The sequence below is a fragment of the Pelodiscus sinensis genome, chromosome 9 (genome assembly GCF_049634645.1).
Source record: "Pelodiscus sinensis isolate JC-2024 chromosome 9, ASM4963464v1, whole genome shotgun sequence".
NCBI lineage: Eukaryota > Metazoa > Chordata > Testudines > Trionychidae > Pelodiscus > Pelodiscus sinensis.
Window position 1 is genome coordinate 44,442,758 of NC_134719.1, and position 24,553 is coordinate 44,467,310.

At 44.2% G+C, this 24,553-nt stretch overlaps 1 protein-coding gene across 3 annotated transcripts in view; it reads left to right on the forward strand.

Moving 5' to 3' along the window:
* Positions 1 to 24,360, forward strand: part of KIF14 (kinesin family member 14) — a 65,941-nt gene extending 41,581 nt beyond the window's left edge. Inside the window, exons 23-30 of one of the 3 annotated variants that reach the window (XM_006135392.4) lie at positions 5,085 to 5,179; positions 10,835 to 11,059; positions 11,181 to 11,365; positions 11,996 to 12,154; positions 13,973 to 14,095; positions 14,951 to 15,025; positions 16,553 to 16,691; positions 21,184 to 24,360. In XM_006135392.4, the coding sequence (XP_006135454.2) occupies positions 5,085 to 5,179; positions 10,835 to 11,059; positions 11,181 to 11,365; positions 11,996 to 12,154; positions 13,973 to 14,095; positions 14,951 to 15,025; positions 16,553 to 16,691; positions 21,184 to 21,569 (1,387 nt within the window). In that variant the 3' untranslated portion in view covers positions 21,570 to 24,360. Of the gene's footprint in view, positions 1 to 5,084; positions 5,180 to 10,834; positions 11,060 to 11,180; positions 11,366 to 11,995; positions 12,155 to 13,972; positions 14,096 to 14,950; positions 15,026 to 16,552; positions 16,692 to 21,183 lie in introns of those variants that run through there. The other 2 variants (XM_075936679.1, XM_006135393.4) reach the window with 2 other exon arrangements.
* Positions 24,361 to 24,553: the final 193 nt, after the last annotated feature.

A 24,553-nucleotide genomic window follows, 5' to 3' on the forward strand; every position in this document is an offset into this window, starting at 1 on the left:
GCCCTTCAGGGAAAATGTGGAAGGATCAGGGTACGAGGATGGGGAGTGCAGCAGTCAGGATGGGCGGTTGAGGAGGGGCTCAGGAAGGGGGGCTGGGAATGTGGGGGTGGTGTATGAGAGGGTTGGGGGGTAAGGAGATGCAGGAATCAGGGGATTGGGAGGAGGGGGAGTTTAGGGCAGGAGGTGGGGGGTGACCATTGGCTTGTCCCCAGGATAAGGGGGACTGCATACCCTGCCTGTCTGCTTGTCCCGAGGGGGCCATGCTGGGAAGGAGAGGCCCAGTGTGGTAGGGCACATAGGCTGGGCCTGATGGTGTTTCCCAGACCAGAGGGCAGAAGTAGGCAGGGGAGAAGGGGGAGTGCACTGGCTGGCCTGTTGCTCCCCTTCCCCCGGCCTGGTCTAGGGCTGGAGAGAAGAGGTATCTCACAGGCCAACTGAGAGGGCGGATGTGCTGCGTGGTGCTGTGCGGGGTGGGTTGTGGCTCCTTCCCCACCCCACCACTGTGGTTTGGCAGGGGCCTTGTATCTTTTCAGGGAATGTAAGAAAGAAGGTTGAGGGGAGTGGGGCTTTACCGCATGTTCGCAAGGAGGTCGCCTAGGGTTTATCTTGCCCAGCAAACATGAAAACTTACAACTGCCTTTTCAGCACTAGGATTTTCCATGTAGTAGATATCATATATTAGCTAAGACGGAGGGTTTGAAAAACAAAACTGCTTTTCTTAGAGGAGACACGATCTCCGTGGTTAGTCTAGCCCAGTGGTCTCCAACCTTTTTATGCATGAGATCACTTGAATTTAAGTGCAAGCCAAGATCTACCTCAAACCGAAATACCCTTGCCCCCACCTCCTTTGTGCCCCTTCTCCGAGGCTCCACCACTGCTCACTCCATCCTCCCTCCCTCCCTCCCTCTCTCCTCCATTCTCCTTCACTTTCACCAGGCTGGAGCAGCAGGTTAGGGTGCAGACTCTAGTCTTCAATTAAGGGATTTGGAGTGCAAGAGGGGCACTGAGCTGATCTTGGGGCAGGCAGCTGGGGTGCAGGAAGGGGTTCTAGGTGCAGGCTGGGAGGATGTTTGGATGCAGGGGTGCTTGGGGCTAGGGCAGGGATATGAAGGGCAGGAGGGGGTTTATGACTGGAGTAGGGTTTCAGGACACGGGCTCCGACTGGACCCTGCTTACCTTAGGTGGTTCCTGAGTGGTGGTACAGTGGGGCTAAAGCAGGCTCACACCTGCCCTGCATTATCACTCCCAAAAGCATCCAGCAAACTCCATCCCAAGTCCTGTTGTGCCCCCAGCCCTGCTCTGTGGATATAGGATACAGGGTGGGAGAGTGCTTGACATCAGTGCTCCTCTTCTCCCTCCCCTGCCTTGGACAGGCTTCCAGGGATGGGGGAGGCAGCTCCAAGGCAAAGGGCAGGAGTTGCACAGCAGTAGTGGGGAGGTGCAGCTGCAATGCTGGTACTCAATGGCCTCTTGGCCAAACTAGTCAGGAACACCTGTCAGAAGCTTCAAGACCTACCAGTAGATCCCAATCCACTGGTTGGTGACCACTGGTCTAGCCTCTTCCCTGAATGCCTGCTATTGTTCAGAACCTAAGGTCTGTGCTGTGCAGGCACAGAAAGAAAAGTCATATTCCTGTTTCCTGTGACTTGATGAAGACAGCCACCCTCTTAAAGAATTCTAGGATGAGGGTGAGACTTGTAGATAAGGTGGAGTGTAGTCTAATACATTATTCATTTGATGGGAAGGAATTGAACTTGGAGGAAGCAGACTGTTGAACGTAAATTCTAGTACAGGCAGTCCCAGGGTTACGTACAAGATAGGGACTGTAGGTTTGTTCTTAAGTTGAATCTGTATGTAAGTCGGAACTGGCGTCCAGATTCAGCCGCTGCTGAAACTGACCGCCAGTTCTGACTTACATACAGAATCAACTTAAGAACCCCAAGCGTCCCCAAGTCAGCTGCTGCTGAAACTGATCAGCAGCTGATTCCAGGAAGCCCGGGGCAGAGCAACTCTGCCTCGGGCTTCCTGTAGTCAGCGCTGGTCAGTTTCAGCAGCGGCTGAATCAGGACGCCTGGGGCAGAGCAGCTGGGGTGCTCCAGTAGCGCCGAGGAGCGGCGCTACTGGACCAACCCAGCAGCACCCCATCTGCTCTGCCCCAGGCGTCCTGATTCAGCCGCTGCTGAAACTGACCAGCAGCGGCTGAATCAGGACCAGAGCAGCTGGGGTGCTGCTGGGTTGGTCCAGTAGCGCCCAGAGCGGCGCTGCGGGACCAACCAGCAGCACCCCAGCTGCTCTGTCACAGGCGTCCGGAGAAAAGCCTAGTCTGCTTGGGGGGGGGGGGGGGGGGGCATACTAGCTGCGCCCCCCCCTCCCCACCCCAGCAGACCAGGAAGACACGGGCGGCGGACCGAGACGCACCGCGGTCCCGCCGCCTGGGTCCTCCGCGGCTTTGCTCCCTGTCTCCCTGGTCTGCTGGAGACCAGCAGACCAGGGAGACGGGGAGCAAAGCATCTGAGGACGCCGGCAGCGGGACAGCCGTGGGAGTCTGGGCTGTCCCGCTGCCGGCTTCCCCCGCGGCTTTGCAAAGCTTCAGGGAAGCCGGCAGTGGAGCAGCCCAGGCGCGCCTGGGTTGCCTCGCCGCCCGAGCCCCCCCGCGGCTTTGTAAAGCCTCGGGGAAGCTGGCAGCGGAGCAGCCCAGGCGCGCCTTGGTTGCCCCGCTCCCCGAGCCCCCCCGCGGCTTTGCAAAGCCTCGGGGAAGCCGGCAGCGGAGCAGCCCAGGCGCGCCTGGGTTGCCCTGCTGCCCGAGCCCCCCCGCGGCTTTGCTCCACGTCTTCCTGGTCTGCAGACCAGGGAGACGCGGAGCAGGTTTTCTCGCCCGGAGTACACGGGCGGCGGGACCGCGAGGTCCCGCAGTCCGTGTACTCCGGGTCAGCCCCGTTCGTAACTGCGGATCCGACGTAAGTCGGGGACTGCCTGTACAGTAAAACCTGCACTTTCTGGAACTTAAGCATAGTTAAACTGTATTGGAAAACTGTAGAAAGTGGCAAATTTTTGACGCCGGGAAAAGCAAAGCAAAACAAAAAAAAAAAAAAAGGAAACTGGTCGTTTAAGTGCTGGGCCACTCCTCAGACAAGTGTGCAGCACATACCTGGGGGAGGGGCAAACGGCAGCTTGAAGCAAGCAGCAAGCATCTTGGCTCCCCCCACAGCTCCTGGCACCCCCAGCAGGCCAGCCTTCCTGCGGCTCCCCTCCCACTCCTGACAGGCCATCTCCTCCTCCCTCCCCCCCCCACACTCCTGGCTTCAACCCCCTTTTACCAGGCCGCCTCCCTGGCGCTTTTCCATCCATGAGCGGAGTGAGTTTTGTCTTGTGCACCACTATTGAAGTCACGTGCGCTTGTTTGGACGTGTGCCACCGTGGCACCAGTTAATAAGCATTTTAAATCTCTCCCTTTTCCTCTCTGCTGCCATGTCTCCAACCTTGCTCTCCCCCCATCTGCTCCTGTGGAGCATGCTGCTGCCACCCCACCCTTCACCTTCCTCTGTTGTCCTGGCACCTGCCCTTCTTAGTCCCCTTAGCCCTCCTGGGACATGCCTCCCTCCCCATTCTCTCTGACCCCTGCACCCACCTTTTCTTCCCCCCTCCTTTAGCCCCACTCTGATGATCCGTAGCTGCCATCTCCATCCTCTCTCCTCTAACACCTCCCTCTACCTACCTGCCCTGCCACTCTCCTCTGCCCTAACCCTCCTCTTGACACTCATAAGTGTCTGCCCTTCTGCTTCACCCCCACAATCCCTTGACATCTGCACCTTCCCTTACCCCCTGTACCTTCCTGGTGCCTCCCTCTTCCCTGACTTCGCCTGCCCTCCCAACACCTGCCCTCCTTGCCCTCTTCCTCCCTGGTGCCCGCCCCCTCACCACCCTCTGTCCCAGTTTTCCTCACCCCTCTGCACCCTCACACATGACTTGCTCCATCCCCTGCCTTCCTCATGCCCACAGCTCCGTTCAATCCCTCTTCTCCCAGCACCCACTCCTCCCCTCTTTTCTTCCTTCCTCTTGCTCCCATTGCCCCCTTTCCTCTCCCAGCATCACCCTATCCCCTCCCTACTCCCACTGACACCTTACCCGCCCCTTGCCCTTTCCTCTCATTGCTGCCTCTTGGCCCCCTGGCATTTGTCTCTCCACTGTCCTGCCCCTTAGTGCCTTCCCCTTTCTTCTGCCCTAGCCCCTTCTCCTCACCCTTAGTTCTCTCCCTGCCCCTTCACTTACCTTCTGCCTTCCTAACCTCTGCCCCTGCTGTGGGGCGGCCACATGGCAGGCGGCTGCCCCCTGTGCTGGGGTTGGAGCCAGGGCCGTGATGCTATTTTTCATACCACATCCCAGGCCTAGTACATGCAGCAGCCTCCTGCAATGCAGCCCCACCTTGGGAACAGCTGGGGCTGGGGCCAGGGCTGCTGTACTAAGAATAGCACCATGGTCTTGGCTCCAGTTCTGGCGCACACAGCAGCTGCGTGTGGCCACGTCCTGTGTACCAGGACTGGAACCAGGGCCATGGTGATATTTTTAGGACCATGGTCCTGGCCACAAACTGCCACGCAGCCCCAGCTGTTCCCGGGGAGGGGTCACAGGGCGGGTGACTGCCACATGTACCGGGACTAGAGACTGGTTGTGGTGTTATTTTTAGTACTGTGGCCCAGGCTTCAGCTCCCATGACTGCCATGCAGCCCATCCTGGCTGAAGCTCCAGTCCTGCGGAAGGGCTGTAGCTAAGGCCAGAGCTAGGGCCACATTGTGACTACCCAGCTGCTTCTGGACAAGGCAGCTGCCCACTATTCAGCCCTGCCTTGGAGCAGCTGAGTCAAATTGTTGGTGTGCGCCTATGCAGGTGCACCCCTTAGAGGGAACTACCACAATCACTACTGGTTCATCTAGAGACTGCTGTTTTGATCCAGTCAGTGCAATATAAGTGGGATTCTCACTAATCTTTGAGGCAGATGTCTGTAGTTTTCCATTGCCCTTCTGGAATAAATGTAAATAAAGACCTATTTCTCTCTTGTGTTTCCATTCCACACTGTCTCATTCTAGGAGCAGAAGTTTCATGATGAACAAGAGAATTTCTGGATGTTTGTCTGACATAAAATTGCAGTCGCTCCAAAATCTACAGACATCACACTTAACAGGTGGTTTTTCTGTTGTATGGCAGATTACCTTTTATTTTAAACTGAGAACCTGGAAACATATAGCTTACTAATAGTAATTTATGCATGTGTAAGAATTTATTGTATAGAAAATGCGAAGTCTGATGTTTTCGAAGTAAAATATCCATATTTGTAGTGGGTGGTTCTGTGGCTGCTTGAAGATATCACAGCAGTGATGGGCAACCTGTGGCCCAGGTCTTCATGCAGCCCATCAAGGTTATGTGTGTGGCCTAGGACACATTTTGTTTACTGTTGGCAATGCATCGGGTTGCCAGATTCTGTTGGTTTCTGTCCATGTAGTTTTTTTTCCTACTGGTTTTACCAGAGTGACACACATGTAGAACAAGGGCCCATTAAAGTCAGGGGCATGGTGATTGCACACAATATAGACTGAGAGCCATGTACTCCTTCCACATCCAATCAAAGGACTGCTGTGGTTCTAACAGCACACCCTTCAGGTTCTAGGTACACAAGCGCAGTTAGCAAAACTACCCTATCCCGAGAGAACATCCTGGTTATGACAGTCTTGTGGCTCACTAAGATGGAGGGCCATTCATGCTACCCACTATCTATCCTTGGTTACCCATCACTGCCTTACAGCATTCTTTGCCTAAAAATCTGTCATCTTTTTTTGAGGGTAAAACCCTCTTGAACAGGGCTTCTTGCCTAACACATGGAGGTGTTTGACTGGAAACTTGCTATATTTAGTTAGGCTTGAAGGTTATGTCGATGCTGTCATCAAGCCTTCCCACCAAGTGGGAAAGCCTTTGCACAGAGACAATCCCACTCTCTCGGCCTCAGAAGTTGGAATCCAGTGGAAAAAATCATTACTTCTGGAGACTACCTTGGCTGCATTGGATGGCCATGTCATCTTAAATGCTCTGACATGCCCCACGCACTCCATAGTGCGCTGCTACAATGCCTTCTCAGCCATTAAATCATGGATTTCCTCCGCCTGATCCATCGAAACAGTCTTCCCATGCTGGGATGAGCAGGTCCCTAACTCACCGAGGGTTTCAGACCCATCGGCTACCTTCACCTAGTTTAGCCGGCCTGTCAAAGCCGTTGCCCGGGGTGTGGCTGTTGCCACGTGCAAAGCAACTTTGCGGAGCCACAGGTGAGAGCTGGCTGCCAGTAAAAATGGGCCACTCCCAAAGAAGTGCGACAAGCCCTCTTTTAGAGGTACTACCCAATTAGAGGTAGTACCATGCAACCCCGTACACCCCTATACACACTATGGTATTGATATCGCTGCCTTGAGTGAAACCAAGCTTGCTGAAGAAGGATTTCTCACTGAACTAGCTAGTGGTTATACCTTCTTCTGGAAACGGAAAGCGCAGAATGAGGATAGGATCCATGGAGTCGGCCTGGCCGTCAAGACTAGTCTGATGAAACAACTTTTGGACCTACCTGTCAGTATTAACGAGAGGCTCATGAAGCTACGCCTACCCCTTAGTCACAAGCAGTATGCAGTAGTCATCAGTGCATACATTCCCCCCGTGAACAGCACAGAGGAGACAATTGAGCAGTTTTATATTGACTTCAGTTCTGTTCTAGTCTCAGTGCTGACCAAAGACAAGTTGATCTTGTTGAGAGACTTCAACGCCCGAGTTGGCTGTGACCAGAGTTGATGGGAGGGAGTGCTAGGGAAACATGGCATGGGCATGATGAACAGCAACGGCTTATTGCTGCTGAGCAAATGTGCAGAACATTACCTTTTCATCAAGAACAGTGTTCAGGATGGCAAACAAATACAAGACTACCTGGATGCACCCTAGATCGAAACAGTGGCACATGATAGATTGTCATTGTTTGTCAGCCTGATATTCAGGATGTCCTTATCACCAGAGCCATGCGAGGAGCAGAGTGCTGGACTGACAATAGGCTTGTCCGCACCATTTTCAAAATACACATTGCTCAGCACTGCCCAAAGTTCATCCAAACAGCCTTTAACATTGCCAGATTCCAGCAGCCTTCTCATCTGCGCGAGTTCCAGTCAAGCCTTGATGAAAAGTTGACTGCCAATGGACCATTGATTGCAGGTCCAATTCAGAAGTGGAGCCAGTTTAGAGAAATGGGGATGGAGACAGCGAAGTCAGTGCTTGGTCCCGAGAGAGGCACCCTGAGAACAACAGTGCTATTGAGGACCTGCTTGCCAAAAACAAGGCATTTGTGGAGTGGCAGAATGACCCAGACTCCATCTCTAAGAGAGACAGGTTTAAGTTCTTCCAGGCCCAGGCTCAGCGAGAAATCCGCAAAATGTACGATCAGTGGTGGGAGAAGAAAGCTGAAGAGGTGCAACACTATGCTGACTTAAACAACCCAAGGGAGTTTTTCAGCTCCATCAAGTCAGTCTATGGTCCTTCTAAGTCTGGCTCTGCCCCCTTGTTGTCTGTAGATGGAGCCATGTTATTCAGGGGTAAGGCTGACATTAATAACGGATGGAAAGAATATTTGTCAGCTCCTGAATCATTCATCATCAGTTGATCAATCAGCACTGGAACAGATTCCTCAGAAGCCAACCCTTGAAGACCTGGGAGATCCTCCATTTATTGATGAAGTTAGAAAGGCCATCAGGCAGATGAGTTGTGGCAAGGCATCCGGCAAAGATGGAATTCTCGCAGAACTGTACAAGGCATTTAATGAGGAGTCACTTAAGGTTTTTCATAATGTCTTGACCAGTATTTGGATAGAGGAAGAAATGCCATCTGACCTCCGTGATGCTGTGATAGTTGCTCTATACAAGAATAAGGGTGCAAGAGCCAACTGCGGGAACTACAGAGATATCTGGCTGCTTTCCGTTGCCGGGAAAATCTTTGCCCACATCATCCTGAATAGGCTGATTTCAACAGTTTCAGAAATGAGTCTCCCTGAGTCACATTGTGGCTTCCGCCCTAATCGCAGTACTGTCGATATGATCTTCGTAATGAGACAGGTGCAAGAGAAGTGCCTTGAGCAGAAGATGAACCTCTAATCTGTCTTCATTGATCTGACAAAGGCTTTCGACACGGTTAACAGAGATGCATTGTGGATCATCCTCAGGAAGCTGGGTTGCCCACCGAAGTTATCTCACTCATCAAGCTGTTTCATGATGACATGATAGGAGAGGTGCTCTCGGATGGTGTGCCATCTGAGAAATTTAACATCTCCAATGGCGTGAAGCAGGGCTGCGTATTCACCCTGGTGCTTTTTAACTTGTTCTTCACTCAAGTCCTCATGCATGCTGTCAGAGACACAGATCTTGGTATTTACATCAGATACCGTTTGGATGGTTCACTGTTTGATTTGCGACGTCTTACTGCAAATACCAAGACACTTATCACTGAAGCACTGTTTGCTGATGACTGCGCCCTTATGGCACACCAAGAGAACCACCTGCAGACCATGATTGACAGGTTCTCTGAAGCATCCAAACTGTTCGGTCTCACAATTAGCCTCGGAAAGACAGAAGTCCTCTTCCAGCCTGCACCAAACAGTGTTCCTCCACAGCCATGCATCACTATTGACGGCTCACAACTGAAGTTAGTAGATAGCTTTAAGTACCCGGGCAGCACAATATCAAGTGATGGATCCCTTGACAAAGAGATTACAACAAGGATCCAGAAAGCCAGTCAGGCACTTGGGAGAGTGCGTATTAAAGTTCTTCAGCACAGAGATATTCGCCTTTCAACTAAACTCAAGGTATATAATGCCATGGTCCTCACCTCTCTCTTGCATGGCTGTGAAACATGGACCCTGTACTGTAAGCACATCAAGTGGATGGAGCAGTTTCACATGCACTTCCTACGATCAATCATGCAAGTACGTTGGCAGGACCGAATTACTAACCAAGAAGTGCTTGATAGAACTAGTTCTACAAGCATTGAAGTCAAGGTCCTCCAAACTCAGCTTTGATGGTCTGGCCATGTTCTCTGCATGGACGAAAGCAGGATCCTGAGGCTGCTGTTCTACGGGGAGCTGGTACGTGGTAGTTGCAAACAGGGATGCCCGAGGAAGAGGAATAAGGACAGCCTGAAGACCAACTTGCAGAGGACAGACCTTCAACCTCCACAATTTGAACTAGCTGCTTCAGAAAGGACTAACTGGTGTTCCCTTATGAGGAAAGCAGTGACAAAGTTTGAGGATGACCGCTGCCAACACCTTGTAGCTGCACGTGAAAGATGACATAGAGCTGCATTCTCTTCTGTCTTGACAACCGGCGCCCCATGCCCTATCTGTAACCGCATGTGTGTTTCGACCTTTTGGCTCTGGAGCCACGTGCGTTTCCACAAATGAAATGCACAACATGTCTTCCTCGGCTCCTGAGAGACCCCCAGCACCACCAAAAAGCTGTCACCAAGCACCTAATGTTGGCTGTATCAGACTGTTGATTCCAATAAAGCCATTAAGTGTTTCTTTGCTTGAGATGTTGCTACTTACTCAACTTCTGACATTGTCTGGTTTGTTGTTTAGGTGCTACAATTTTGGAAATTAAAAATGTAAAACATATGTTTTTCATATATAAAGTTATTTGAATCTCCCAAATATGTATACTTGTATGTATTCCCTCATTTTAGATCAGCTATGCTTTTATTTGATCATAGCTACTGATAAGTGCAATTGGAAATAAATAGTTTTGTGACAGTACATATTATTACTGTAAATTTCCTTTCAAAAATGTTTATTTTCTTGGCATACTTTTTTCATTTAGCTAATAGAAATTTTTATGTACAGGTTGGACCTCCCTGGTCCAGCTCCTAGGGGCCTGAGCTGTCCCGGACCAGGGAGTTTGCTGGACCAGGGCAGGTCAGTGCTCTCCTGATGCCTGTCCTGCTCTGGGCTTCTCTCCTTGGTGCTCCCTGCTCTGCTGCTGACCCCACTAATGCTGGCCCAGCATGGCTCTCCACCCTGCTATCTTTGGGCTTCCTGGCAGGGACCGTTTGGCCACTGCCGGCCTTGCTGCTGCGGGCTGTTCCCTGACTAGGGCCAGTTGGCTGTTGCAGTCCCCAGCTGCGGCCACCCAGTTACACCCCGCCCCCCCCCGGTGCTGCTAGGGCTGCCCCACTGCCACTGGGAATTCTGGGGGTTTCCTGGCTGGGGCCACCAGCCCCACTTCAGCTGGGGGGTTCCCCGGTAGAAGCTGCCTGGTCACTCTGGCCCCACTGGCACTGGGGTTGCCAGCAACAAACCCCTGGGTTGGCCTGGAACTCCTTGGCTACCTGGCCCTACTGACGCCAGGGGTTCCCTGGCCAGAGCGCAAGCTCCACAGTCGCTATCTGGCCCCGCTGAAGAGGGGGGTGGGTGATGTCCCTGGCCAAATTGGGCACTCCCCAGGTGCTGCCTGGCCGAGCTGGGGCTCACCAGCCTCTACGTTCTCAGCTAGCTCCAGGACTTGTTGATCCAGCAAGATCCGTGGCCCTGCCAGATCTCAGATATTGCCAGACCAGAGTCTCCTGGATTTGGGAGGTTCAACCTGTGTATTAAATTTTCTAAACAGAAGTATATCAATTTTTTTCCTAATTATTTTCATCCTTCAGGTTAGATAATAGAGGCAGAAGCAAACCAACATGAAATTATTATAAAAGGTTACATTTGTCTAACAGACCCACTACTTTTATAAGAGACATTTTAATTCATGTTGCTTTTCTATTAATACAGGTCCAGTCAATAAATCTAACAGCATATGTTCCAGTTCTTCTGAATCATTTCTACCTGGAATTTGCAAAGAATTGATTGGCTCTGCATTGGATTTACTAGGACAGAATCATGAAGAAGAAATGTTTATAGCAAATAGTCTTCTGGCCAATTTATTTACTATTTATAGTGGAGTAACTACCATTTCAAATGCCTATGAACAACAAGATGAAGAAAGTCAAGAGAATTGTAAGCATAATATCCTGCACTCTGTTTAATCTGTCATATCTTACATATAGGAAGTATAAATGTTCCTGCTGTTGTTTGCAGACCTGTGATTCTGATTAATCTTCCCCCTCTTTTTTTGTAGTTTTCTCTCTTGATCGTGCTACTCAGTCCTGCAGCATCAGAATTACCTCTGCTTTTGAACAACTTGTGATTCTAAGCAAGCATTGGCTTAATAGTTTACAAAAATGCACTGATTCCATAAAAATTGATGAAGAATTGAGACAGAATATAAAAAACTTGGGAAGTTACCTCCAGTTACTGTTGCAGGTAACGTGGCAGAGCTCCGTCCTCACCTCGGGTCCTGTACTTATAGGCGGATAGTGTTTGCCTCAGGCTTGCTGTGGCCCTCCACATCGTCTCTTGCCCTTTACTGGAGGCAAAGGTCACAGCCTACTGAGCCAGCCTCATCATGGGCCAGTCAAATAGGTTTGAAATGAACCCTTAATGTCAGTTTTAATTAATCCTCTCCATGAATTCTTTATGGATGTATAGGAATACCCTACTTTATACAACTATATTCAGTTATTACTTTCTTTTTAAATAATTGTCTGTTCAGATATTTTTAATTTGATAGGCTTGTCAAAGTCATTCTATAGACACTATGGGTGTTTTCAACTCATTTGTTATTCCATCTTGCTATTCTAACATGTGTTTGCAGTCATAGTTTTTAATCCTGCACTGTAATTGTAGTAGTGGTCACAACGTTTGCTCTGTGTTCGGTTGAAATAATGACTCAGCCACTTACAGTAATACAAGAATATGATGTTGGTAAAGCTTCAAGATAATTTAAACACTTGCATGTGCAATTGAAAACATTTACACTTTCATTGTGGAAGTTTTCTAAATCATATTAAATTACATCATATCAATTATTAAATCATAATTTTCATTTCTCAGGGCTGTTTTTCAGATATATCCTCAATGGTAACAGAAGCACACAACAAAATAATCCAAATAGTGAAACAAACAGGAAAACATATAGGACACTTGACAGCACTTACAGGATCTGACCTACATCTCTCTGAAGAGAACAAAGAAGATGCAACTGTCTCACAGGTAAATACAATACTTAGTTGAATACAACAACTTCTGTAGTTTATATCAGAATTTCTTTTGTACTATGACTACATTAGGTCAAAATAAAGGTGTCTTCTGAATACTATAGAAAGTATACTCTTCACAGTATAATCTTCTACACAAATTTTCTCTTACACTGTGTTAATGTATTAAATACTCCTCTTTATCACTTCAATGTATTATCTACAGCATGGCTACTCAACTTTGGAAGCCCCAGGGGCCACAATGATACAGCACAGGCTGAGGGCTGCAACTTAAGTGCGGTTGCATATATATGCAAATAGCTTTTCACACTGACGGACATGAATACAAAGCACTTCCCACAATGCCCTTGTGCTCCTGGTACCACCTCCCTGGGGCCTAGAAATGCCGACACCCTGTACCTGTCTTTTCCAGCCAGCCTGTTGTTTGCATCTTTCAAAGCAGGGCCGCCCCGAGGCATTCTGGTGCCCCGGGCATGGGTGTGCGGCACCGTCCCCAGGCGCATGCACGGGCCCGCCTGTGGGGAGCGGGCTTGCCCCCCATGGGTGCGCAGGCCCTCCCCGGGGCGCACGGCGCATGCTCGCCCCAGCTACGGCTGCTGACGTAGGCTATGCCCCCGGGGCGCATAGTGCAAGTGCGGCCCATTCCAGCCCAGACGGGCCGTGTAGGGCCCCGCAGCCATGGGGGGAAGGGTGTTGCTGGTCGGCGCCGCAGGGATGCGGGCGGGCCAGCGCTGCGGGAGCCGGGCGCACAGCGCCTGATGGCAGCTGTAAGGGACACTGCGCGCCTCTTACAGCTGCCATCAGGCGCCCCCCATCGGTTGGCACCCAGCTCGCCCATTCCATCCGGCTCTGCCTGGGAGACACCTCACCATTGTGGAGCATGTTCCCAGTGGAGGCCATGTTCAGAGGATCCCACCCACAGGCCGCATGTTGAACCCTGTGTAAACCCAAACCGCACTGCAGGCCGCAAACAAACGGGCTGTGGGCTGCATGCAGTCCATGGGCCACATGTTGAGTAGCCCTGATCTGTAGCATAAAATTTGGCTTTATATAGCATCTTTTGAATGTAGAGTGTTTCTCAAGTCAAGGACTTAGACCCTTTTTATAACCCTGTAGTCATTTAACTGTACTGATACAGCTAAAGTAGAACAACCTCTCTAGATTCAGACTAACACGGCTACCCCTCTGATACTTAACCTCTCTAGTGTGTCTGAAATTATACTGCGAGAAGTATACTTATAATTATTTTTGTATAATCTATTCCTGTATGGGAACAGGAATAAATATCTTTTATAGTGATATATAACAGTAACTATTGTGGCAAAATTCTTACCTCTAACCGAAATAGATGTGCCAGTACAAAATGTGTGGGTAGATAGGCTTCAGCTGTGACAAAGCAGTTTTTGTGTGTTTACAGTGGGTCCAAGGTATTAAAAATTGTTTTACCATTCAAAGGTTAAAACAGGTCAATAGAGCTAAACTTAACTTTTTTTTTGACCTCTATATTGGCAACCTATGTTGAAAGCTTGAAATGAATAAATAATTTTTTGTGAGGTTTTTTTGACTAATATTCTCATTGTAAAAGTCTGTATCAAAAAAAGAATTCTCAGAAACCCAAATAAAAGTTGAAGATAGATTTTTTTTTTTTAAAGGGGAAAGAATTATCAGAACCCTGTTGACTATATTAGTTCTAATTTGGGCATAAATGTTGGTCTGTCTGTGTTGAACCATTTGCTTAATATAGCCAAGTGTTACAAATTCATTGATGCAAAGGTCAGTTTTTAAATAACTCTTGGAATTTTGAATATTTTAGAAAGATTTTATACTTGCCATTTATGATGGAGTAGGCTCAGGACTGAAGAGGCTCTTGGATTCTGTACAGAAAAAAATAAGAGAGATGCAGAAAGAACTTTTGAAACAGTATCCACAAAATGAGGTGAGTGTGTGTTTGTGGCTTGAGGCTGTTTGTTTTTAGTGCTATCTGCTACACTATAGCTCTGTGCCCCCTGGTTGTTTGCTACATTTGCTGACCCCTCCCTCCCTGTTTGAGGGTAGGTGTCTGTGTCTGGCTGGGAGAAGGGTGTGGGAATGGGTTGCAGCCAGGGTGTTTGGCCTGGGGGGAGAGGGTGCAAGAGTAGGGGAGGGGGCCAGGAGGAGTGCACAACAGGAAGATTGGTGCAGTTGTGCCAGTGTTTTTTTTTTCTCAACCAGCCTTGATTCCAGTCAGAAGCATTTACTCTGCCTACCTCTCCTTCTCTACAACCCAATGTTGAGCCTCCCACAACTGGCTCTGTTTCCAGGGAATTTAAACTCTCCCTATTACCAACCAGTAAAATTTGTATTTTTATTTTTTTGTCAAAGGTGGGCATTCATCAGCTCACTTCTTGTAGCAGAGAAGTATGGAACCATAAGGTTCTAATATATGCTGCCCTTCAGTGAAGCTAACAAGCATCGGAGAGAAGACAAGGGGCTTAATGCTAACACTGAGAATTATGATGATGGTGATTCAATCCAAGTGGTCACTTTGCTTAGAAAAACTTTAAAGAGTACTCTGTTGACTTGCTCCTAGAATAAAGTCTAATGTAGACCTATTGATATGTTTTCATTATTGCAAATTATGGTAGAAAATTCATCATTCAGTTATTGCTTGTGCTGTAATTCTCTTTTGAACACTTCCCTTTGTGATTATATGTGCTAATTTTCTTGTCTCTGAGATATGCTTTTACACATTTTGCATTCAAAGTATAGGGAAAAAATGCATCAAAATAATAATTAAAATGTCCTTTGATAGGTCCAAAATCAAATCAAGAATAATGCTATGGCTTTTGCCAGATCCCTTGAAAATACAGTATTGGACTGCAAAAAGGTAAAGAAACCCATTCACAAAATTACATTGTTTAAATGTTAACTTTAAAATTTTTTTTTTAAAGTGTAATGAGAGAGAATAATAAAAATTACTACCTGTATGCATTTATGGACAAGCTAATCTTGCTGTATGAACTTTACATTTTGCATTTTTTTACTTAATTATCTTAACTATTTCATGGCTGTATAAATATTATTTTTGCATTTATTATAATGAAATTTGGTTCATTCTTCTGTTTTACAAATTTTAAATCAAACCTCCATAATACTTGAATTCTTTTGTGTGTGCCAACAAAATGGTGGAAAAACAAGATGTAATTTATTTGGTCTTTATAAATTTTTTCTTACAAAGTCTCTAGTGAGAGGCTAGTAAGAAAACTATGTGGTCGTGAGGTCAGAAATTAAGTATTATTATGGGTTAGAAGCTGCTTCAGTAACAAACACTTAGGAATAAATTGCTACTTCTCAAAATGGCAAAACTAGGTTAGGCGACTAAGGTTTTGGGGTTGCCTGTTGTTAATCTGATAAAATGGATGATGTAGAGGTAGCAGAATTTGTGGGTGGAATTTTTGAAGTTATTTCTTACTAGAAACGAGTGAGGATCTCCAGAGGGACTTAAAGTTTAGATGTTTGGTTATTGTGTGGTGGATTGAAATTCAGTGCTGACAAATGAAAGATAATATACATTGGAAAAAATAATTTGAATTGCTCATAGACATTTTGAGTTCTAAATAGACTATACTGACTTAAGGAAAACACTTGAGGAGACCTTCAAAGGTACCTGTGCCTTTGAAAATTACCTTCCCCCACACACTGTCTCTCTGGACAGTCCTGTAAATTAATCTGCTAGTTGTGTAGCTGCAATTAAAAAAAAAATTTTTTTTTCTAAAGATACATTGATAATGGTGTGATAACATTGTCTAATCTGTTTCATGCTTACCTGGCACAGTATGTCCAGTTCTGGTCATCTCACCTTTGAAATTATACAGCAGAAATGCATGTGGTTTAGTGGCAGGCAACCAAAATAAAACACTGCCAATACAAAGTAAGATGGTTTTGGTTTGTATTGAGTTCATCTGGAATTGATGAATTAAATTATATGTAAATCAATTACAACACTTTGAAATAAATAAAAATGTGTTAGATACTAGGAGTTATACTCACAATGTGCAATAGCTTATGGTCTTGACTGTTAGCACCTTGATTTATTTTGAGTCAAGAATGTAATATTGACCAAGATATGTAAATTATCTATCCCTTGAATGTCAAAAAATGTTCCAGGATCTTATAGTTCCAGCTGGTAACTTTAAGGCTGGCAGGAACTGCAATTCTTGCTAAAACTGTATTTTGAAACATAATCTCTCCAACCACACAACATCCCCAGAATACTTAGCAACAATGAAATACAAAACTGTGAACACTGGTGTGAGAATTGAACCCATGACCACATTTATCATTAAAATTCTAAACAGTAATCATTACTGATATATATTATAGCTTTCAAATAAACTGCTGTTTATTAATACAGAAAGAATTGGGATCTCAATTAATAAAAGAGGAATCTGTCCACCAGGAAATAAAGAAGGCAACTAATCTTGCTTCTGAATACTTGGAATTAGAACAGTGCATAGATAAAGTCTCTCAGATCATTACTACTTCATTACAAGGTATGTAACTGAGCTGCTGTTGTATCAGTAAATTAAACACTAAAGAAGACCTGCAAAGTGAGATGTTGTGCTCTTTTTTTGATTCTTTATTTGGTGGATGTTGGAGATCATAAACAGTGGTTGTTTTTTTTTAATTTGCTTGGTTATTTTTATTAGTTTTTTTTCAAGTAGACGCAGACACATATTCCACTTAGGTATGTACATTCCCAGTGCACCAGAGCTGGAGATATTTGCCTACCAGTAGCCACAGAGAGTTGTTACTTGCACCTCATGGCCATAGTCCCTCCTTTGGCTACCTGAAGCAGTGATTCCCCAACCATCCCACAGTTTTTTCTTGCAGCTTGTGCCAGGAGTCACAATTCTGGGATCTTAGCTTCACAGCCTCTCATATAGTTTTGTATCTTTCCCTTTATGTAGTTAGGACACTTAGTTTTACCTGTAATACTTTGTTTCCCTTGGTATTGCCCTCACTTGAGTTTAAGCATTGTTCTTTGTGTGGGGTGATGCCCATGAAGTGTTTTCCTCTGCCTTCAGGCACACATCAATGTTGCATGTCCTACAGATCATTTAAAAAAATGGGGTTAGTCTGTCCCTACCATCTGGGAGAGACTCACTGTTCTATCCTCAGCAGGGAGCTGCTGCTGTCGCTGAGGGAGAAGTGCCTCACCTGCACCCAGGCAGCTGTATGCATGGAGCCCTGAGCCCCTGGCTAGGTGTGGGGCTGTTTAAGCAGCTGTGGGGCATGCTGCTTCGCAGCCTAGATGTACCCTTGGTTGGGACCTTCACCTGAAGCAGCAGCTGCTTGGACATGGCTCCTGATGCTTTAGTACTGTTGGGTTGGTGATCACCCTCGGGTTCCAAGTGTGGTTCTGTTTCACAGTCCAGAGAATTCATTCTTATTCAAAGAAACACAAGAGCTGTTGACTGCACTGAGGAAAAGGTTGCATAAGATCAATTGAAACTTCTCCTGAAATCCAGGTGACTCTTCTGCCTTCCCCATAAAAATTGTGGACTGCCATGGTGCAAATACCTCTAGTCTTTCTATGACTTCAGTTCCCACTATCTATTGTCTACAGTATCAGAGATGGAGATGACAGTACTGACTATTTCCGTATCAGCAGCATATCAGGCAATTACAGACTTTCTTCACCTTTTGGTTTTGATTTGTCCTTTGGTCCAAGACTTTGCCGGACACTGTCATTATAGCTCCATTGATTGATTGAATGAGCAACTAACCCCACTGGTCTGTTTGGACTGCACCACAGTGTTCCCCTTTCACAGATTATGTAAGCAAGGCTAGTATGGGAAAGGAATCTCCTTGGTACCGCTACATTCATAATCACAAGTTTCTGTGGCCTTTCACCACCCTCAACATCAATATTGTCAGATGCTTCAGCATTGCTGTTCGCGTGCAAGACTGGCATGCTTTGTATTGATGGTATCACTTCTCGCTTCATTATGGGCAATGATCATCTTGCATTGTCTAGTCAGACATATTGTTTCCTGTCCATTTGAACAGTACTCAAACGTACCGTTTGTTCAGCATTCAAGTTAAATTTAATTCAACAATAACATAATCTGATTAATATCCTTCCATGAAGAATTTTTTTCTTTTAATAGCAAGAATATCATAAACTTATTAGCTCTCCAGTGACTGATAAAGATAAACAAGACCCAAATTTCTGAGGTGGTGATAAGCAGGAGAGAGAGATTTTAGTGGGAAAATACTTACAAGCATAAAGAAGCAAGTCATGCAGCTCCATGCGTCACATAACGCAGCTGAATGAGAAGGAAGAGCAGTGTTTATTGGCTGTTAAAAAAGTCACCCTACCAAGATGGCCTATTCACTGAAGATCACTTCTATTTCACTGTGGTCACTAGCTTGAGGAGACGAGCATTGATTGGATTCTATCCAGGACATTTTGATGTACTTTCTACACCTTCAGTAGTCGGGTTAGTATTGAGTTCATTGAGAGTGCACCTGGTAGTGATTATAGGAAACCCTTGCCATTCATGGCGGATGCATTCCTGGCACCACTGTGAATAGCAAAATCCACGAATATTGGGGGCCATGGCTCCTGGCCCCTGGCACGAGTTTTCTGCAGCTCCTGAAACCATCGGCACTCCTGACAGCCACGGGAAACTCACTACAGGGGTTTGGGAGCCTCAGCCATCTCCTTACACCATTCCAGGAGACACCAGCGAATACGGGGAACCACAAATTGTGAGGATCTCCTGTACTGGAATTGTATTGCCATTCCCAACATTCAGAGAAGATTTGTCTTCTCCAATGACATGGTATCAAAATTCTTAAAAGGGGTTCCTTAGTCTACATCCATCCAGTCCATGAGCCAGTTCCTCTCTATAATCTTAAATCAATCCTTGCAGCATTAATGGGGGGCACCATCCAGTCCCGTGGCATCTGGTTCCTTTTTGCTGTTGTGTTAGAAAACAGCATTCCTGGTAGCAATAACATCTGCATGGAGAGTGTGAGAGTTGCATGCTATGTGGGCAGGGCCTGGTTCTGCACAATTGTTCAAAGACAAAGTGACTTTATAGCCACAACTGAAATGTTTGTCTAAAGTGGCTTCTCAGTTTTATTTGAACCAGGTGGTCTATTTACCAGTACAGGTTGGACCTCCTTGGTCTGGTACCCTCGGGACGTGACCTGTTCTGAAAGAGGGAGTTTGCTAGACGGGGGGGGGGGGAGAGGAGGGTCAATTCTGGTCCCTCTGCTGATGGACTCCGAACTCTCTGGGTCCATCAGCAGACCCAGCCAAGCTCCCTTCCTGATCCCACCATTTGTTCAGCATTCAAATTAAATTTATTTCAACAATAACATCATCTGATTAATATCCCTCCATGAAGATGTTTTTTCTTTTAATAGTAAGAATATCAAATTACTAGCTCTCCAGTGACTGATAGATAAAGATAAACAAGATCCAAATTTCTAAGATGATGATAAGCAGGAGAAATATTTTGGTGGAAAAACCCTTTCAGGCATAAAGAAGCAAGTCACCTTTAAGAGAATTCAAAGTATTTGTTCCAACATTAAGAAAGAGAATGTACAAATATTAAGCCAGTTACAATCACTGACATAGTTAATTATTATGTTTTCAAGTTCTTGTTTCATATGACCAGAGTATCATAAGGTAATTTTTCTTTGCATCTAGGTTTCCTTATGTTTAATTATGTGTTGGGTAAGATACAGGAATCAGGCACAAATAAGAAAATTAAAACTATTATTCGCATGTTACTCTAAATTGATCCGGGAGGCTATATCAGCAATTTTTTGTTGTCTCTTCAAGAATTTAAAGATTCCTATGGAAAAATTAGGTTTTGTTAATACACATGGCTGAGGAAAAAACTTTACAAATAGTGGACCAAAAGAATGCTGCTTACTGGGTCTACAGACTAAAACAGTCTGGGGGGCACGTCAACACAACTGAAATATGGAGAAAACTGTATTTTTGTCTTAAGTTTTGCAGCACTATTACTTGTGTACTTTTTACACCCAAAAATTTCATTGCCTGCCCGGCTACAATTAGATTGTTTAACAAATGTGTTGCAATGGTAGAAAAAAATGTGTATCTCTGAAAACTGTAGGTACTGGGGATACTTATAATTAAAAAAAAATAATGGGTACGATATTAAAAAAAGGTTGAGAAACACTGGACTAAAACAATGTCTTTATTCTGTTGATTCACTGTTGATACCAATTCACTGTTGATTCTGAAACCTAATTAAAAAACCTAAGTGTTCACTTCAACCATTTCACTGCTGATCATGTTAAAGAAAACTCTAGCTAGCTTCTTTAGGATTGTAGGTGTACCTTGTGATTGATCAGTCTGGGACTATAGGCAAAGTCTTGATATTTCTCCCTGTCCCCCACCAACTTCTAATGCTAAGATAATAGTCTCACAGTAGATTTACTGAAGCTTCAGAGGGGTAGCCGAGTTAGTCTGTACAGGATAAACTTAAAAAAACAACAAATAGTCTGATAGTACTTCAAAGATTAACAAAACATGTGGATGGTATCATGAGCTTTTGTGGGCACAGCCCACTTGTTCAGTTGACCAGAGAGTTGGATGTCCAGGACCAAAATAAATAGGGGAGAAGAGGGGTGGGGGGTGGAAGAAGGAAAAAATGGGAGGGAGGGGTAACAAGAAGAGGCAGTGGGTAAAAAATATCAAGGGGAAAGCCGAGCTGGAATGAATAGGAGAAACAAATAGTTTCTAAGTACCTAAAGGCTCGATAGTCAAGAGGCAGATAAGAACCATTAATTAGCAAACAACAGATGGTCAGATAGCATTTAAAGATTGACAAAACATGTAGATGGTATCATGAGATTCTACATAGACAACGAACCATTGTCACCTTCATTGTTTACTAACATGCTTTCAAAATACATAATTATTTTTAACGTAAATGAAAGAAAAAGATGTGCGTGGAGGTAACATGCTGCTTAGTTTTTTGCTTTTGTACTCCACAGGATCATACAGAAACACAAATCCGCTTCGAAGCTATACAGAAAAGATTTGCATCTTAGTTGGACATTTTAATAATTACAGTAATTTACTTAGCTTGTCTTCTGCTTCACCAAACAGACCTACCCACACAACAGCCAAGTCATTTATGGTCACTTCTGAATTAGATTCTCAAGCGAAGTCACTCATCATAAGTTTTGAACTTCAACAAGGACATAATTCATTGGCATCTCAGGCCATTTGTATGCAAAATAACAAGACTGAAGAGAAACAACTTGAACTTGGTGAATCTACTTCGAAACCAAAAGGAATTCCAAAACGTGAATATAGACTTCAGACTTCAGCTACAGATTCAGGGGATCTTTCACCCAGTGGGATACAGTGGGTATAAAATTAAGGCATGAAATATTTTAGACTCCTGCATGTTGGAAAAAGTAAATATTATATGGGTTATATATTTTTTTTAAATGAACAAGAGATATGGAGAGCAAATCAGACTTTAGTTTTGGAAGGAAAAATAATATATTGATATATTTTATCATGAGTATAGACTGTATTGTATGAAACTGGAGGGCTTGGAGGTACAAAATGATATAGTATGCTGAGTTGCTTTCTCGATTTACATTTCTTCCAATGCATTACATTAGACTTTTATATTTAAGAAAATTACAAAGGTAAGTATTTTTATTGAAACCTATATCTAACTGTAGTAAATTATAGAGCAACAGACAAGTAGTAACCAGGCAATGAGTTAAAATCTAGTCCAGGAGAAAAATATATACATAAAAAAAAAAAGGTTGAGAGAAGTTAAGAAATTCAATATTAAAAATGGGAAGTCTATCCTCCATTCACAATGTAGCCTCACTTTAATGCATGATGATTTATTAAGAGTGCAGTTCATCCTTACTGTTATATTTTCTGGCTTTTTTAAATTTTTGGTTTGAAAATCTTAATATTTCTCAGAAGTTGTTGGTGTTTGTTTACTTAGGACAGATTTGAGAGGCTACAAAAATTGTGTGAAAAACACATTTGAGGGGATAATTTTGTATAGGTTTATAATCCCTTGGAAAATGTTAGTCAGGGAAGGTTGTAGAGCTGAAATAACATTAATGCAGATGGACTATATCGATGTTGAAAATTATAGCAAAAAAATCACGTTTCTTTGAAGTTTTAAATCTTTAGTACTGTGCATAGCAAGTTACACACACCACTTTCAAATATACAAATAAGTCGTCGTGTGAGTCACTTGAGAATTATGTTGACAATGCAGCCTATTCTTAATATGTTTGACTTGACATGAAAATTTTAGTATGAGACTAGCTCTTTGCAGGTTCACAAAGGAGAGGGAAGTATGCAAGACACTTTTCAAAGAACCTCTAAGCTCCTGCACAGGTTCAGGGCAGAATAATAGGACTCTGGGAAAATCCTATTTACCTTGACTTGAATAAGCTTACCAAACCGAGTGAGTACACAGCCATCTACTACTACTATTACTGCTGCTGCTAGATTTATAAGAATATCTTGGTAACTAGTTTACAGAACGCTCACTATAGTGTTTACTTTGCTTTGTGAGAGAAACTCCGTTGTGATTTTTCTGCAAGGATAAAAACGGATACCTTTGAGACTATTTCATTTTTGTGTGCTCCTATAGGATAGCCAGAGTAGTAGAAGCAAACACGTGGACCAAAATCAAGACCATAATGTATCAAATCTATAAGCAGCTTTTCCCCTCTCCTCTTTTGGGTGCGCTGTTGTTTTTAAAAGTTACAGTACTTACAGGAAAAGCTAATGATTGCTGTGAAAATCAAGGATAATGGTGCATTTGAGAAGTGTTGAACACTGGGAACTGAGAGATCATAATACAACATGTTCTAAACAGAGCACCTGATTTGCTCAGCAGTCCTAGGATGAATGACATTTAGTACCTAATATCAGACCTTTCAATTATTCCGTGATAGCATGTTTCTTCATAGTTTTTTCTTTTCAAGTGTAAAATTTCCCCTCAAAGATACCAAGTTATTTTGCTTGATTAATAAATTCAGTCACCATATCAATGCCATTTTTGTTCCTTTCTCAGCACTTCATTTGCTCTTGTTAGTCAGTGCTTTATTTGGTGATAGTGTGATGGAACAGAAATGTGCCACCCAACTGTGGATAGAATGGATAAAATCCCAGCCCCATTAAAGTCAATGGGAAAATTCCAGTTGACTTAAGTGAGGAATGGATTTACCACAGCAAACAGTGAAGTTTGAGTACACCAGAAATGATCCTCATTGAAGTGATATAATGGAACAAAAGGAGACAGTAACAGAATATAAAATATTTCTATCCTGTGACTTTACTAATTGGATGCTAAGGATTATTATACAATGAGGTTTTTATATTTAGGGAATTGTAGGATATAATCAAGGAAATATCAATATGCCAAAGACTATTTATTCCAATAAAATGGAAAAAAAACATACACTCCTCCTGTTGCAGTTATTTGTGAAATCATCTTGCAAAAAGATATGCAAAATGTGATTTGTACTGTATACAACAGCACCAGAACACTACATGACCTGAAAAATTGGCTGTAACTACAGTCAATAGAAAATTGATCACCTGTTTTGTCAACTAGACATTTGTTTTTCACTTTAAATATTGTCCAAATCTTTTGTGAACAGTAATTTCATGATTTTGACAATGACTATATAAATTGTTTCTCTGGTCTATGTTTCTCTGGTCTTTTGCTATTGGGGAAATAAAAGTTTTGCTTCAGTTGGCAATGCTGTCCTGAAATTTCATATACTTAACTTTTTCAGAATTGTTTTGCTGTGCAGTTATGTTTTGTCTGTGTTTTTAAACAACAATATTTTTACTGTTAGTAGCATTTGTCGTATAACACAAAATATGATATTGACTTAATATCAATAATTGACTTTCCATTTTCATTGAGAAGGAATGTAAGTTTATTCATAGCTTGATATAATATACTGTCAGGAAACCTTTGTGTGACGTAAAAATAATTAAAAATAGAATCAAACATATTACACCTTTTTAAAAAATGTTATTTTGTATTGGACCGTTTTTTTTAAAGAAAATAACTTGCTGTTCAGAATCATGTACTGTGTATATAACTGTAAACTACTGTAAAGTATAGAATCAGATTGTTAAACTGAGATTAAAATTTCCAAATTTAAGACGCTTTGTTTGTAAACGTATTAGTTTCCATTTTTATGATTGGGTTGAGACCTGCCTTTGGTACACCTGCTGCCAGCATAGCACAGCATGTTACAAAAGTCTGATAAATATTCCCCAGTAAGCTAAACAAATGTGCAGCGTGTTGGAGGGAGCGGGAGGCAGAGGTTGGGCTCATTGATATTGAAACAAGTT